A 17267-nucleotide genomic window follows, 5' to 3' on the forward strand; every position below is an offset into this window, starting at 1 on the left:
CCCACACACACCCCCACACCACACCACACACACACACACACCCCCAAGGTCACTACCTTGGACCTTGTGCTCGTGGTCGTCCTGCAGGACCGCGAGGGTGAGCGTGTGGCTGTTCTCCATCTCTAGGAGCGCAGCCTCATGGCTGGCGGTGATGTCTTCCACCTGCAGGAGATGACAGCTCTGGTTACTCAGAGAGCCGGGGCCCGAGGCTGCGACGCCCCGCTGCCTGGAGGACAGAGGCGGACGTGAGTGAGGGGATGGGTCTATGGCCTGGACGTCCAGGGAGGGGCGCTCTGCTGAGATGACGGCCGCCGTCTCCAGCCTTGCACCGAGGCAGGAGACCAGGGTCCGGTGGTGACGTGGGAACCCTGGGGCCGGGAGGGGGGTGGGGTGTGTGGAATGTCACAGGGGTCACTGCAGCAGGACTGCTGTTCACGCAGGAGGAAGCAGCTCCCAGCTGGAGGTGGGGGGCCGCCTCAGCCACCTCCTCACTGCCCTGGGCCTCCTCGGCACCACTTCACCCCCGCCTCCATTCCTGCCCCTCCCACCAAGCCCTCTACCAGGTAATAAGAGGGTCCTCCCCCACCAGACGGTCCGTGCTGCCCCCCAGAGGCTGGTGGGAGCTAAAGCAGGCAAGGCAGCTGGAGGGAACCAGCATGTCTCCTGCTGCCTGATCCTCCACTCAACCCTCAGCAATAAAGTCAGTATTTTCATCTCCACTTTCCAGATGAGGAAACTGAGGCTTAGAGAGGTCTGAAGCGTCTTCCCCATGGGCTAGTAAGTGGCAGAGCCAGCAGCGGCAGAGCCTGAGGCCTCCTGACTTCACGGATGAGGCTCTCAAACGCCCGGCCACTGCCTCCCCTGCAAGACCAGCAACCAGAGCCCAACAGCCCGCTCACCAGCCCCAAGGCAAGCGGGCAGATGTGTGCTCACCACCCCTGCTCCCCAGCCATGAACGTGCTCCTCCCCGATGGCGGAGTGGACCTCCCCTGCCCAGGTTGCGGGAGCTGCCCCCGAGAAGCTGCTGTTTCTCTGGCTGAAGGTACATCTCCAGGAATTTAACCCCGGGAAAGCAGCCAGCCCTGACCTCCGTGACCACACACCCCCCACCACCGCCTGCCCATCACACACCTACCACCTTTACTGTTTTTGTTATTTTTGTTGTCGGTGGTGGTTTCAGTCACTCGATCGTGTCTGACTCTTGCAACCGCAAGGACTATAGCCTGCCAGGCTCCTCTGTCCATGGGATTCTTCAGGCAAGGATACTGGAGTGGGTTGCCATTTCCTTCTCCATTTGTTGTTGGGGTATTATTTTAACTTCAAGTGTATGACTTACAGGAATCACTGCATAAGGTGACCTCTCCCCATGACAGCAAACCAGAACAATGTTTTTCCAAGTTCTCTGTCAGTGACCCATTGTAAAAGTACCATTTTACATTGTTACACACACACATACGTGTACATGGGTGCATGCGTGACACCAAATTTCATGGATCGGCAGTTCCCCTTCCTACCTGCAATAAATAGCCTGGCTTTAAAATTTTCATCCTTTGTTATTTTATATTTTTCAAAATACTAGTTACAAACCACTACATTCATTTTGTGACATACTCATGTGTCAAAACCTGGCATGGGAAGGACATGTGCCCAGACCCTGAAACTCTCGGGGGGAGGCAGTTCAGAGCACTGTCCAGCCACTTCTCAGAGGGTTTCATTTCTCAGGGGGTCATTCACAGACTGATGTTTGATTTGTTAGGAGGAAGAGCTTTTGACAAGAAAGGAAGCCCGCTTGTAAAGGGAATGCAAAGGACTATCATATTTTAAAATGGGATTGATTTCCATTCTGGACCTGTCATTGCTTGGGGAGGTTTCCCCGACTTCTCTCTCCTATGGTAATTGAGAACTTTATCCACTACAGAAACACCATTGGCAAAACCAACAGTGAATCTGAAGTGTTAGGAAAGCTGCATTACTACATGAAAATGGACTTGGTATGCAATGATTCACTTTTATTTACTGGTCACTCTTGATTAAATAATATTTTACTTGAGGCTCAGAACTATGAATCCACTCAGCAGAAAGGCTGATTGCCACAGTATTTAATTGTCCAAATCCTGTTTATATGAAGGTTTTTAATGGATTCGTTGTCCAAAGTCTTTCAGTCTCTTGAAAAAATAAATCACTGACTTAAAAAAAAAATGGAACTAACTTTCCTTTATGCTCCATTGGTGATGTCCCATAAGCCCATAGCACGCTGTCCATAAAAAACAAATGCCCACACATTGTTTGGAGGTGTTTTACTCAGCTCAGTATAAGAAAAATCTTTCACCGGTGCTTGGAATGATTCTGATTTATTGGGTTCTGGCCCAAATTGCTGTGGGTGGTTCCAGAAAAGAGAGATGGATGCCAGGCCTATGTTCCAGAAGAATACCTTGTATCCTGGTGGTGGGTCTGCCCCAACTGGTGAGGGTGATTGGGTAAACTCATGCCCTTCTGGCTTGTTGGAGGCAGGTCTCTGATTCAGTGGTGATGAAATGACACACCCAGTAGATTAAGGATGATGTAAGGGCATGATCTATCTGTTACAGCCTCTCAGAGGGGCTCCTAGGAATGCAATACTGATTCCCTAATTCCTCCATATGCAACAAGAGGAGAGCCCAGAATGTTCTGAAGGAAAGCAGCGAGAGACGGGGCTTCCCTGGTGGCTCAGATGGTAAAGAATCTGCCTGCAATGTAGGAGACCCAGGTATAATCCCTGGGTCAGGAAGATCCTCTGGAGAAGGGCATGGCAAAACCCACTTCAGTATTCTTGCCTGGAGAATTTCATGAACAGAGGAGCCTGGCGGGCTACAGCCCACGGGGTCGCAACGAACTGGACACTACTGAGAGACTAGGAGTGAGAGCCAGTGAGCCAAAATTAGGGCATCATGGTCCTTCCTCTTGAGTGATTTGGGTTTCTAGACCTGTGGATGGTTTTTCAAGGCCGTTCCCTCTATGAGGAAGGGGCCATGCACTCTTGACCATCCTCTCTCTGGTCCCAGTTTCAATCCCCACAGCTTCTCCTCCATGGCTCCTGGCTTCTTTCCAGAACATGGAGCAGCAGCCCGTCTGAGCGCTCAGCCTGAGAAGACCTCCAGGTTGGCAGGCATTGGAAGAGAGTCAGATAAGTGGACCCAAGGAAGATCCGGTTTTTTTTGGTATCATGTTAGTAGCTCAGTTGCGTCTGACTCATTATGAGTCCATGGACTGCAGCCCCACCAGGTTCCTCTGTCCATGGAATTTTCCAGGTAAGAATACTGCAGTGGATTGCCATTTCCTCCTCCAGGGGATCTTCCTGACCCGGGGCTTGAATCTGTGTCTCCTGCATTGGCATGCAGATTCTCTACTGCTGAGTCACCTGGGAACACCAAAAAAGAGATAGAGGTGCTGAATCACTACATGCCACAGCAAACTTATGCTGGGTGAAGCTTCATTTTCTTCCTTTTAGAACCCTGGGGAATTCTCTCCCCCAACCACCAAAATAAATACCTACTGCTGGAGCAGCCTCCTCCCTCCTCCCAGAGCACAAGGCTCTGAGCTTCCATGGAGGGATCTGTCCCCATGCCCAGCAAGTGCTCCCTGCGCCAGGCTGTCTCAGCAGCTGCTTGCTGTTTAGCTGAGTCCCATCAAAGCAAAGGCCTGGGAAGCCACCCTCTTCTCTTAGACGGTCAAGAACAGAGCTGTGGGCTTACTTCATCCAGCCACTTGCAAAATGCAATTAGGGGAGGCTTCAAATGAAGAAGCATGGCTTTACATCTCCTCATTAAAGAAAACCAGATTAAACTCCCATTTGCTCCCCCACAACATGTATTCCTGTCTGATGAGACAGAGGGGGCCGCCCCTGTCTTTTCTCTCCAGGGCCCTCTGAACAACGCTCCTTTCCAGATACCAAGGCGACTCACCATCCCTCTCATCCCGCATTCCTGCTACAGCATCCCTGGTACTGGCTCGGAGCCGATGGCCAGCCCTGCCTGAGCTCCCTGGCTGACTGTAACCCCCGTCAGGTGGTGCCTTTGCCACCCGCCAGATGGGCAGGTGTCCAGAGGCCCCCATATTTCCCGTTCAGCCATGTCCCAGCATCCGGAGGCTCCATGCTGTGATGGGTGGGGCTCTCACGCTGGAAGATGGAGGGCCCCTTGGGACCTCATTCTCTTTGATTAGAAAGTGTGGTTTCTGCTGATGGTGATTGCACTCGTGTGCGGGACGAGTCAGAGTCAGGACACAAGACGACCGCCAAAGTGGCCTCTGTAGATCTGAAGAAGCACGAGGATGCTGTGCCCACCCTGAGTCTAAAAAGGATCACTTCTTTAGGAAACAGGAGAAAGTGTGTCCTGGATTCGAGACAAAGCAAACGTAAACCCAAAGGATGAACACTTAGGCTCCTCTGAAAAGGCATCTCTGCTCAAAACGCAGAATCCAGAACATCAGGGGGCCCTGAGCGAGGGGCTTCAGGGCCAGATCAGGAGGTGAAACAAACTGACACAGGGTCTTGGATGCAGGGGTCAAAGGTCACAACTCAGATCACTAAATACCAGGCTCCATGGATGAGTATGTTTGGAGCAAAAAGGAAAAGCATCTGTGTTTACAGTGAAAACTCTGCCTCGTGTGCTTTGAGATGGGGAAGCTCGAGCAATCTGGCTTCTGTTAATGCTCCGTGAGCTCCAGAATGAGCACCAATTTGATGAAACACCTCTATAATCAGACTTTTAAAATAAGAGTCACACGGTACCTTTAAAGGCACATAAGAAAAGCAGCAGGCCAAGCCACACCCATGATTGTGCCCTAACTAGGCTGCAGGGCAAAGAATGAGGCCCAGTTCGGCCCCTGACACCAGAAGCTCTGGGCCCCGGGGACTCCTACTCGGAAACTCCGATTCCAGGTGTGGAGAGAAGGGGTGTTTCGTCAGCAGCTCCCCCAAGGAATTCCCATATGTGGCCAGAGACATGGCCTCTGCCTATCACAGCGAATGGACAGCTGGATTTTCCTGGGGGGGGGGGGGGGGTCTTGTGGTAACATCAGAGGTCAGCCTGCCTTAACGAGGGAGGACTGGAATAAAGCCTCTGAAAATCCAGTGTCAGGGGCTTCCCTGGTGGTCCAGGGGATAAGAATCCGCCTGCCGATGCAGCGGACATGGGTTCCATCCCTGATCCAGGGCAATCCCACATGCCGCAGAGCAACAAAGCCGGAGAGCCACAACTACTGAGCCCACACTCCAGAGCCCGTGCTCTGCCGCAAGAGAAGCCACCTCAGCGAGAAGCCCGCACGCTGCAATGAAGACTAGCCCCCGCTCACGGCAATTAGAGAAAGCCTGCACAAAGCAACGAAGACCCAGTGCTGACAAAAGTAAAATAAATAAGTTTAAAAAAAAAACTCCTGGGCCAGAACAGAAGCAGCCTCCCAGCATGGTCGGGACACCAGGGCACTGGGAGAGGCTGGGGCAGCGAACTTGAGTTTCAAGGCTGGAGAAGGACAGAGGCGGCAGGAGGCGTGGGTTAGCATCGCGAATCTACCACCCCACTAGGAAGACCTTCGCATGGAGGGTCTGCACAGATCACTGAAACCACAGACCTTCCTTCCAGATCCCACTGTACTCAGGCACCGAGTCCCCTCCTCGACCAAACACCCGGGCATCTCTTCTACCTGGAAATGGTGTGCATTTCACCTTCCTCCTTGTCTCCCTGCCAGAGAAGTTGAAGGCCAGGATAACAGGCAACATTCAGCCGCAGAAGTAGACTCAGGGGTCTGAATAATTCACAGATTTAAACCATCCATCCCTGGCCTCATCCCCAAACTAATGGGTTTCTAGAGGAAGTGAAAGGAAATGGCTCAGTCGTGTCCGATTCTTTGCAACCCCATAGACTGTAGCCCCACCAGGCTCCTCTGTCCATAGGATTCTCCAGGCAAGAATACTGGAGTGGGTGGTCATGCCCGCCTCCAGGGGTTTCTAGAGGAAAGGTTGGCTCAAATATGAAGTGTGCAGATGCAACGTCCACCGTAAAGCTTTCCCACATCCTCCCAGCTGGAAGCGAACTCTCAGTTCCTGAACAAAACAGCTCTATCTCCCACCCAGTATTACAGTTTCTGGAGCACGTGCTTCAGAAACTCCCCAGATCTATAACCAGAGGCTATGGAGCAGGCACGTCCAGATTTTATAAATGCTGGCATATTTTGCAGTATCATGAGGCCTTGTGTATGGAGGGCATTCACTATTCTTCACATAGGTGAATGAATAAATGAATGAATCACTTTAGCTATTAGAAAGGATCCAGAAGAACAGAACTCAAAGCCATCATAAGACAGAGCTCTTTTAAAATATACAAAAGTAGCTCATGTAACTCACTCTCAAGTGGAAAAGTCAGGGCCTCCAGTCTCTCCCAGTATGAAATCTTTAGGTTCCCTGATGGTTTAGTAGTAAAGAATCTACCTGCCAATGCAGGAGACCTGCGTTTGATCCCTGGGTTGGGAAGATCCCCTGGAGAAGGGAGTGGCAACCCACTCCAGTATTCTTGCCTGGAGAATTCCATGGACAGAGGAGCCTGGCGGGTTACAGCCCATGGGGTTGCAAAGAGTCAGACACAACTTAGCAACTAAACAACAACAACAAAATGAAATCTTTTAAAGTCTACAGTCTCAGCTTAGAGGTGGGTGAGACCACACACCCCAGGAGTGCCCAGCTTAGCGAGCGTCTGCCCGGGGTCCCTCGGCTGGTGGACGGGCTCCATTCAGCAGGGGCCCCGGCTCCGCGGTTTCCCACACACGACACCCCCATGTGAGCCTTCATTCAGAGGCTCCTCCTGCTGGGGAGCCCCCTCCTGCCCTTCCTCCCATCTCTTGACATCCTCTCAACCAACCAAACGTTTGGACTCAAAATCAGTGAATATGGGTATGCATACATTCTCCGTGTAAAATTGGGCCTGACTACCCCAGGATATAGGACACAGGACAAGCCGATATCTGCCCCAGGACTGACCTGTATCAGTGAGTCAAGAAGCAGGTAAGACTACAGACAGCAGCCGAGTGAATGTCTACTCAGAGCAAGCCGAAGAGGGCAGATGCCGAAGGTTCCATTTCTAATCTTAGCCTAGCAGGTAACCTTACCTGTCACCTATCTGTTTCTGGCCTCTAAGTCTACACCACTTTAGAAAGGCAGGTGTGTCTGGTTTCCACAAGCCTCTAAAAAAAGGAGGATGCTGAAGAGAAGATGCTGAGATGCTGAATAGATGAAAGTGCTGTAAAATCGGAGACAGCTCTTTCCAATGACAGTACTTATTATTACTCTAATATTTCTCCCCTATGATTGTCAAGCCTCTGGGGACCATCGCTGTCTGGAATACCTACTGGGGATGCAGCCCAAATGTTCACGGCTGTGAAGGGCCACTTGGCATTAGCCTGAGATGTGAAGAGTGCTCTTCATGAGTGCCAGTTGATCTTAGGGATAGCGAAGCAGACTCCGGGCAACAATACACCAATTAGAAGGTGGGCACTAGGGCATCAGAGCCTTAGGGGCTTAGGAAGAAGAGAAAAGGAAGGAGCAGATGAGTTTCATGAAGGCAGAGCGGGTTCACCTCACCCTGGTGCCAACGCTGTAATGGACCCTGCAGCCGGCTGTGGGGACGGGCATGCCTGGCTCCCACCCGCTTTCACATGACTGGCTCCGTGGGAATTCTTCCCCAGCTGTTCTAGGATGAATGACCCTCTCTGGGAAGACTGCCAGGCTAAGGTTAGTGAGCTGAATCCTCCTTTCATCAGGCAAATACACATTGAAGGCCTACCCTCTGCAGGCAGGCAGCGCCAAGCCAGAGACTCCGCAGTAAATCCAGCAGAAAACCCTAGTTCAGGGCTTGAGGGCACGGACCCTGGGTTCAGACTGGGTCCAACCCTGGCTCTTCCATAAGCATGAATTCCAGCAAGGTATTTAACCTCCGGGTCTCAGTTTTCTTACCTGTAAAATGGGGATAATAATGGTTCCTCCCTGGTAGGGTTACTATAGGGGTTAAATGAGTTAGTCCATGAAAAGAGGGAGGAGCAGAGCATGACCCTCAGCATGTGCTAGATACACGTGTGTCTGTTATTTCCACTGCCCTCATGGGTTATGCAGAAGATCAACAGGGTACAAAGTCAAGTTAATCACACATTAGGTAGTAATAAGTACCCAGGAAAAATTAAAGAAGGGAGGAGGACAGGAGTGTGCATGAGGGGGGAAGGAGCTATATTCTGGATGAGGAGAGGCCTCAGTGAGAAAAGTCTAGCAGGGAAGGAGCGAGCGAGCCATGGCATGTCTAGAGAGAGAGCACTCCAGGCATTGGCGTGTTGGTTCAGTCTCAGTCGTGTCTGACTCTTTGTGACCCCAAGGACTATAGCCCGCCAGGCTCCTCTGTCCACGGGATTCTCCAGGTAAGGATCCTGGAGTGGGTTGCCATGTCCTTCTCCAGGGGATCTTCCCGACTCAGGGATCCAACCCAAGTCTCGCTGCGTTGCAGGCAGTCTCTTTACCTACTGAGTCACCAGGGAAGCTTAATCAGGCGGTGGGCACAGCCCAGCAAACAGCCCAGAGGTGGGAGTGTGCCTGGGAGGACGAAGGAGGAGGCTGGAGGGGATGATGGGGAGGGGACAGGGGACAGAGCCAAGGTTGGAGGGTGGGGACCTGGGAGCTCACCTGTGGCAGGACTCTGGGCTAAGGCAGCCGGCTCCCCTCTGCCTCCAGCCCGCGGCTCCCCAGGGCAGGGCGGGCCGGGCGGACTCACCTGCTCCTGGTGCTGACACCCGATCCGCAGCAACTGCGCACGGTGCTCCTCCTGGAGCCGGGCCACCTCGGTTTCAAACTGCAGCTGCAGCCGCTGCTCCAGGTCCCGCAGCTCGGCCTCCTGCTGCCAGCCCAGGTTCCGCACCTCTGCCTCACAGCGCCGCTCCAACTCCGCCTTCTCCCGCTGCAGCTTCTCACACTTGGCCGCGTGGAAAGCTGTTGGGGCGGGGGGGGGGGGGTGATGGGAGAACGCACGGTCACAAACCGCCAGGATGCGCCCAGAGCCTCAAGTCTGCAACCCCGACGCTACAACATCAAGGTGTGGGTGGAAGGACCAGGGCAAGATGCCCTTCCTTCTGCAGAGCTTCATGGTTTGTAAGATGCTTCCCCGGTGGCTCAGTGGTAAAGATTCTGCCTGCAAAGCAGGAGTTGCAGGAGACACAGCTTCCATCCCTGGGTCAGGAAGATCCCCTGGAGGAGGGCATGGCAACCCACTCTAGTATTCTTGCCTGGAGAATCCCATGGACAGAGGAGCCTGGCGGGCTACAGTTCATGGGGCCTCAAAAAGTCAGACACGACTGAAGCGACTTAGCACACATGTATGCATGCAAGACGCTTTCCCATCTACAGCATCGGAGTCTCAACACAGACCCTGGATGTTGGGGTGAACCTGAGCCCAGGGAGCTCCTGTGACCGGCCCAGGGTCACAGTGTGTGGAGTAAGAGCTGCAGAGGCAGGAGATGTTTAAGGACACTACTTCCCTGATGAAATGATTGGTGGACAGGTTGGATCTTGCTCTGTGTGCACAGTGTGTAAGAATACGGCCCAGCCCAGGAGCCTAATGCTGTCCCAAAGGGCCTTCCTGGTCCAGGACTTCAGTTGGCCCCGTGTCCTGGGTCCCATCGTTTGATGGGGGATTCTGATACACAATCTGAGAAAGTTAGGATCCTCTGGTGTATTGAGAGCAAGGTGGTGAGTGCTGCCCACCTCAGGTGTGGGCGATAAAAGGATACACTGTCTGTAGAGAATTTAAAAGCAATAACCAGGCTGACCAGAAAAGCCCTCTGGTTCTTACTGCCACCGGAGCCAGCAACTCTAAAGAATGCTGATGAAAAAAATACTTCTCAAAAGTCTTTGGTTGGTCTAGAGTTTAAGCCATTGCTATAATTATTCTTGAGGTTTTTAAAAACCAGTTTTGTATTTAAAAAGATCACAAACAGAGGAAAGCTGCAAGTATTGATACGCACAACAACATTATTGCACAGATGACTTTTTTCTCCCCTGTGGACCGAAGTCCATGGGGTCAGGAAGAGTCAGACATGACTCAGCAACCAAACAATAGCAACAATATACATGTCGGGATGATGGCTGAGTGTGCACTGGGCTTTCCACCACCAGTAGCAAGAGGGCGTTTTGCTTGCTCGCTAATAAATACAGCAGGAATGGCAGAAGTGGGCTGAGGTTTTCTGGTCCCTGGCAGTGAGATCATGGAAGAGGGAGGTTATGGGCCTCATAGAAACAGCCAGAACCTCCCAGGAACTGAAGGCCACAGTGGCTCAGGCTTGGAGGCAGCGGTGAGGAATCCCCTATGCCCAGGGGTCTGAACAGAGCTCCACTTTTCCCCAAAGATTCCCCCAACCTGGGCAAGTTGTTAGAATTTCACCAGGGACCCTAGTTAGTGAAAGAAACACCCAGAATCCACAGACTAGGGAGGAGATGTACAAGCAAAGACAGGATTATCCTGGAGTGACTGGGCTTTAACAGAACAACCACCATGGAATGTCCATTAAAAACAGTGCTTGATGGAGTGAGACACAGTGAAACTGAGGCCAATAGAGGAGCAATTATTTACTCATAAATACATTCTTTTAAAATCCTTTTTTTTTTTTATACTAAAAGAATAAAGATTTTTATTAAGCATTGTAAGTTGCATTCAATAGCCTTCAGATACACCACACCACAACCCATCTACAATCAGTCATATAATTCTCCTGATGCTCTTCATCACACATTAGTGATCAGAAATGAGATGTAATTCCCCAATCCCTGCCTGCAAGACCTGAGTAGGATCTTACTGTAAGTTGAAGGGAGTTTTGCCCTAACTCATGGATTGTGCAAGAATGAACTGCTGTTGGGTTTGACTGATTAAAATCCTTTTCCATTATGGTTTATCACAGGATAGTGAATATCATTCCCTGTGCTATACAATAGGGCCTTGTTGTTTATCCCATTTTATACGTAATAGTTTGCATCTGCTAATTCCAAACTCCCAGTCCATCTCTCCTCCCCACCTCCACACAAACAGCAATCATTTCACCTGCACTGGGGGAAGGTGAAGGGTCCTCCAACAGAAAAGGACGGGACGGACAGGAGACACACGGTAACTACGGGTGGGCCCCGAGCAACGAGCTCCAGGGTAGGTGTCTGCGTGCACAGGGTCTCTGTGGCGGGCGCTCTTGTTTCTGTAATTCAGGCGAACTAACTTCACAGTCTTTGCCCCATGCACCCTGCCACGGTGAATGGGATCAAAATAAAGCAGTGACAGCAATGTCTGTATTTACAACAGGTCCACAAGGCAGTGCAGAGATGAAGCACAGTCTACAAATACAAGAACAGATGGTCGGCACCATTCATGATTCAATACATGCAGATCAAAGCAAGAGATTTTTTTTACCTACAAGATTGATTGAGATGTAATGTTCTGCTAATACAGGGAAGGTAGGAGAAAACTGGCCTTTGATGGAGCAACAGTGGGGGTATAAACTGAGGAGCTGCTTTGCAGGTTCAAGTATTTTTCAAAATTGAAATCCTAGGGATGGGAGCTTGGGAAGGGTGACAGCTAAAGAGTTTGGAGTTTCTTTTTGGGGTCATGAAAATGTCCTAAAACAGATTACAGTTACAGCTGCGTAACTCCGTGAATATACTAAGAACCACTGAATTGTTTTCAAATGGGGGAGCTGTGAATTATATCTCAATAAAGTTTTTACCAAAAATGGAAAGAAAATCTGCAAAATAACATGACAGGGAAAATATCTCAGAGGATAAATTTAGACGTGTTTGTAGAAGGAAAGCTCATACTTAGATTTTGAAACTCTGTATAATGATGATGAAGATGTATGTTGACAAAATAAAAACTTCACCACTACACTGTTTTATATACACACACACACATGCACACACATGGATATATGTGGAGCTAGGGGAATCTGAGAACCATTCTTACTGTTTCTTAACTAGAATTACAGCACATTGCACTCAAATGAAAGTAATAAAAAATGCTCACCATGTAGTCTTCTTTAACAAGTACTGTTTTATATGGGAAAAATGTGCTTTTCCTATATTAATACTAATATTGGTATCTTTAACTCTAGTAAATCTAAAGAGTAAGTTGATGATATAGATTGCATACATGGAATAAAACAGAAAAAAAAGGTCAAGAAATGAATAACAACAAATCAGTTACACTGGAGAAAAAAAATTAAATGCACATATCTTTTAAATCAACAATTTCACAAGAGAACCAAAAAAATCTGATGAAGGATAACTAGTTCAGCATGATTTGCCTTTGGGAAATAGTGGGGGGGAGGCTAGTTAAATAAATGATGGTAAGTCCACTATACACACAGGACAAATCCCATATTCAATGGGATACAGGTAACTTAAAAGCAAGGTCAATATTTTCGTGGAATGACCTGTAATACATTGTTAAACAAAAAAGGCAAGATGCAGGATGAGCAGGACAGCGGAGTTCTACTTGTGATGGAAATGCATCTGCGTGTCTGACCTTCCATCTGTCCTTCCCCCCTCCGAGGTTAATTGACAGGACTCACTTCCCAATGAACACCTGCAACAATATGTATATAATTATTTGTTTGAATGTTTTATGAGTTAAAATACTTTTTAAATGACTACCATGATTAAGAAGACAGTTTGAAAAGGTTATGGTCGCCTGCAGTCAGAAAGGACAGGACTTCCATCGAACGTGTGATTTTGTTTATGTTCGTGCGGGATGATTCAAGGCCTGGCATTCTATTTGCAGGGGGGGGTGGTCAGTAATGATTGATTGATTTTCATCCTAGAGCTGTTCCTGAATTGTACTGTTGCTTCAGTAAATCACGAGCTGTGCAGCCTCAGTTATCGTTGTTGAGTCGCTAAATCATGTCTGACTCTTTGGACCCCATGGACTGTAGCAAGGCAGGCTCCTCTGTCCTTCACTATCTCCCAGAGTCTGTGCAAATTCATGTCTGTTGAGTCAGTGATGCCATCCAACCATCTCATCCTCTGTTGCCCCCTTTTCCTTTTGCCTTCAGTCTTTCCCAGCATCAGGGTCTTCTCCAATGAGTTGGCTCTTTGCATCAGGTGGCCAAAGTAATCGCCTTTCCACACCTAGCACCAACCCCCAAATTCCCAATCGCTATTATATACAAGAAGTGATATTCTGTTCTTCCAATGACCCTGTGTCATAAGCCCCAGGCCTTCAGAAGATATTGGATAAGAGCTGCAGCTGAGGCACCAAGGAGCAAGTTCCAATAACAGAGTCCCTAAAGAAATAAACATCCTCTTGCCTCTGGTAAATTCTCAAAAATGTATCTACTGGGGCATTTTGCAGACAGAGATTAAAGCAGGCTAATTTTTATGAGCAACCTCTTGCATTCATTCTTCCCTTCTTTATTTCTATTCATGAGAAAACATTTGGTACTTTATAATGTGAGAGGCAAACACACCAATAATAAATCCCTAGAACCTAAAACGCTGAGAAAATGGTTTCTAAAAGAATAGGATTATGATAGGCCAGGAGCACTGATAACATTTCTAATTCATAAGCATGAGTTTCAAAAGCAAAAACAGGATTAGAGTCTGCGGTAGTTTTCAATAATTGAACATATGTATGTATGAATATATAGATTGCGTGTATGTAGTACATACATACACACCACAGTTCATAAATAAAAATCTAGGGGAAAAACTCAGTGAGTAAGAGCAATTTTCTTTAAACAATTGCCCAAAATGTCCCTTGAATAATTACAACTTGTTACTGGAAAGAGGCAGCAAAGATCAGTAATTACAAAACTAGACTTAAACTGAAGAAAAGAATTTGGTTGTAATTCATGATAAAGCATAAGGAATAATATTATACTACCTTTTACATCACAAATAATGCTTAAGCTTTGACAATTATAAAATAAGTCATCTAAAGGTGAAGACTGTATATAAATATGTGGAATTATTATAATAGTCACTGTTATGGGTTCAATTGTGTCCCCCAGGATTTATATGCTGAAGTTCTAATCCCTAGTGCCTCAGAATGTGACCATGTTTGGAGACAGGATTTTTGCAGCTAATAAAGTTAAAATGAGGTCATTTATAGGGTCAGCCCCAATCCAATATGACTGAAGTCTACAGGACAGACACTGGCTGGGGGAAGGTAGCCATCTATGCCAAGAGGAGAGGCCTCAGAAGAAACTAACCCTGCTGGTATCTTGATCGTGATTTCCAGCCTCCAGGACTGTAAGAAAATTAATTTCTGTCTTTTAAGCCCTCCAGCCTGCAGTACTTTGTACAGCAGCCTTAGTAAATTAACAGTCAGTATTGTTACATATTGATAGGGGATCCCACAGTCAGATAAAAGATTAAATTGTTTCTTTGAGAGATGGGGAGTAATTGAAAAGACAAAATAACTTTCAAGGGAAAAAAAGTATAATTTAAATATTACCCATAACCTCATGGCACAAAGAAAATGAAAACTTTCCACTGAAAATCCCTTCACAGCTGTGGCAATAGTGTGACTTCAGTATCTCCTGTTAGGAATTTTCCACGTCTTCCTGCTTAATATTTTTATGGTTGCTCATATTTTCATGTGTGCTTAGTCACTCAGTTGTATCCGACTCTTTGTGACCCCATGGGCTGTAGCCCGCCAGGCTCCTCTGTCCATGGAATTCTCCAGGCAAGAATACTGGAGTGGGTAGCCTTTCCCTTCTCCAGGGGATCTTCCCAACCCAGGGATCGAACCCAGGTCCCCCACATTGCAGGCAGATTCTTTACCATCTGAGCCACCATATTTTCACGTGGATGCACTGTAATTTATACATCCTTAGTGTTGCACATTTGATTTGCGTCACTCACATATTTTTTTTTACTTTCTTCATTAGGATAAATTCTTGAGAGTGGAATTATGTGGGCTTAAAGATTATAGCATCTTTGTAAACTTTAGTTGGTTTTGTGTGTGTGTGTGTGTGTTTGGTCTTTTTGATGGCAGTAATCCTGTGACAAATCTGTGTCCACCAGGGGGAACTATAATGCCTGGAAAAGACCTCTGGTCGCAAAGGCCTCTGTCCACTCTTGTCAGATCACAGCGACCCACAGCAGGCGGCAGGCTCAGTCCATGAAACACGCTGCCTGGAATCCTGGGCCACACTGCCCTCTACCGCCCTCTTTTTTAAAGGACCTTCTTTTTGATGAAAATGTGAAGAGACTTCCCTGGTGGCTCAGATGGTAAAAGCGCCTGCCTACAATGTGGGAGACCTGGGTTCGATCCGTGGGTTGGGGAGATCCCCTGAAGAAGGCAATGGCAACCCACTCCAGTACTCTTGCCTGGAAGATCCCATGGACGGAGGAGCCTGGTAGGCTACAGTCCATGGGGTCGCAGTGAGTTGGACATGACTGAGCAACTTCACTTGGTCAAGAAAAGAGATAAGGAGGGGCTGAGATGGAGGAAAGGTTCAGGGACTAGGAGTAGAAATGCGAGTGGAAGAGCCAGCAGGGGAGTTGGGGGTCTCTGGGCATCTCTGCAGGTCCACAGGGCATCCCCAGGGCCCTGGACCAAAGAGCTGGCATTAGTGGAGTGCCTCCTGGGTACCACGCCCTGGGCCCCAGGCGGGTGTCCCGTAGGATGGGAGGTTTGAGAAGGGGTAACTCAGGGATCCAGGCCCCCGCGGGAGGGGCGAGGCCTGCAAAGCAGGGGCCGGAGCCCGGGTCCCTCCGCACCCGGGTGGGAGTGGCCGCTGCACCAGGGTTTCAATGGCTCGGAGGTGAGGCTTTGACCAATCAGCCTTCAGGCCCTCACTGCTGTGAATCGCAGCATATCTCTCTACCCATCCACCTCCATCACTAGAGGGCAGCGACAGCGTCAGAGACGCTTGAGTATTTGTGGTCAGACAGGCAGGCGGACTATCCACAGACAGTGGATTTTTAGTAGTTGAATTTATTGAGCAGCTGCTATATCCCACGCCCAATCCTGGGGTGAGAACCAGACTCGCTGCCAGGTGGGCAAATAAAGACACGGACAGAAGTTTTAAACAGTAAGATGTCAGATCATGAAAACCTGAGATAACAGCCAGCTGGAGAAAGTAAAATGAGACCAATGTTAGGGAAAATAAGAGCAATGTGAGGGAATGGTGCATTCAGGAGGCACCTGAGAAAACCCCATCCAGGTGGATATGAAAGACGGGGAAGGGGAGGGGTCCAGAGAGCTGGAGGGAGGGGGTTCCAGGAGGAAGAACTACAAGAGCAAAGATCCCGAGCTGGGATCACAGGGCTCACTTAAGGGACAGGAAGACGACAAGGGGCCTGAGGGTCCGTGATGGAGACAGTGGAGGTGGGGAGAGGTAGGGTTGGATCTCATGAGGCCCCTGGTCCCTAGCGAGGAGTGGGGCTTGTACTCCAGTAACTGGAAAGGGCCCCCCTAACCCCTCAACAGTCTTAAGCCTGGGATAACAGGAGCTCATGAAGCGTTGATTACAAGAGCACCCTGGAGGCTCCATGGTGAATAGGCTGGCAGAGGCAAGGAGAACAGAGCGGAGGACATGTCTGGGGTCCAGGTGGTCGTAACCTGGGGCTGAAGCTGCAGTCCTGGGTGGGCGTGCAATGCATTTTCGAGGCCAAGCCACTTGCTCCTGGCTTGGACGAGGGAGGTGAGGGGAGGGCATGGATTGGACCCGAAGATGACTCAGGCAATTGGTCTGAGTGATTCGGGTGGTGGTGCCCTTTAAGAAGAGGAGACCCACTCAGCAGACAAGCACATACTAGACACCAAATAAATCTCCACGGAACTAACAGCCGGATTTACGTGCATATAAGGGCCCCTGGTTCACAAATGTGATGGCAGATTCACCTCTGGTCCACGGCACTTAGGAAGGGCTTTTCTGGATGTTGTCAATTAGCATGAAAAACGCGAAATTCAAAACTGCTGAATTTTGACAAGCCTTGTGACACATTAATGATGAATGGTAATATTCCATTTCACATGGGCATGTGCTGTGGTCTATTCTATAAAAGCGTTGAAATCTTAAAAGCATGAGGCCTCGGGGTAGACTCTCATTATTAAATCTTCTTCAGTGAAGTGGGGCTGGATTGACAGATGTGTTTTCTCCTCCCCACGGGTGTGTAAATGGTTAGTGGAAAGATATAAGACACGCGGCTGCAGTAAGACGAAGCACATTTTCTAGCTGCTAGGCATTCCCAGTGCTACAGAACAAACACAGAAGAG

At 49.0% G+C, this 17267-nt stretch overlaps 1 protein-coding gene across 3 annotated transcripts in view; it reads right to left on the minus strand.

The window, feature by feature from the left end:
• The window catches only part of MTUS2 (microtubule associated scaffold protein 2), a 247571-nt gene that overhangs the window by 13864 nt on the left and 216440 nt on the right, over window positions 1–17267 (minus strand). For all 3 annotated transcript variants that reach the window (XM_065902032.1, XM_065902031.1, XM_065902033.1), the window contains 2 exons: window positions 8784–8998; window positions 57–162 (listed from right to left, as the gene is read on the minus strand). In XM_065902032.1, the coding sequence (XP_065758104.1) occupies window positions 57–162; window positions 8784–8998 (321 nt within the window). The remainder of the gene's footprint in view (window positions 1–56; window positions 163–8783; window positions 8999–17267) is intronic.

Source organism: Muntiacus reevesi, chromosome 11 (assembly GCF_963930625.1).
Source record: "Muntiacus reevesi chromosome 11, mMunRee1.1, whole genome shotgun sequence".
In the NCBI taxonomy this organism is placed as follows: Eukaryota; Metazoa; Chordata; class Mammalia; order Artiodactyla; family Cervidae; genus Muntiacus; species Muntiacus reevesi.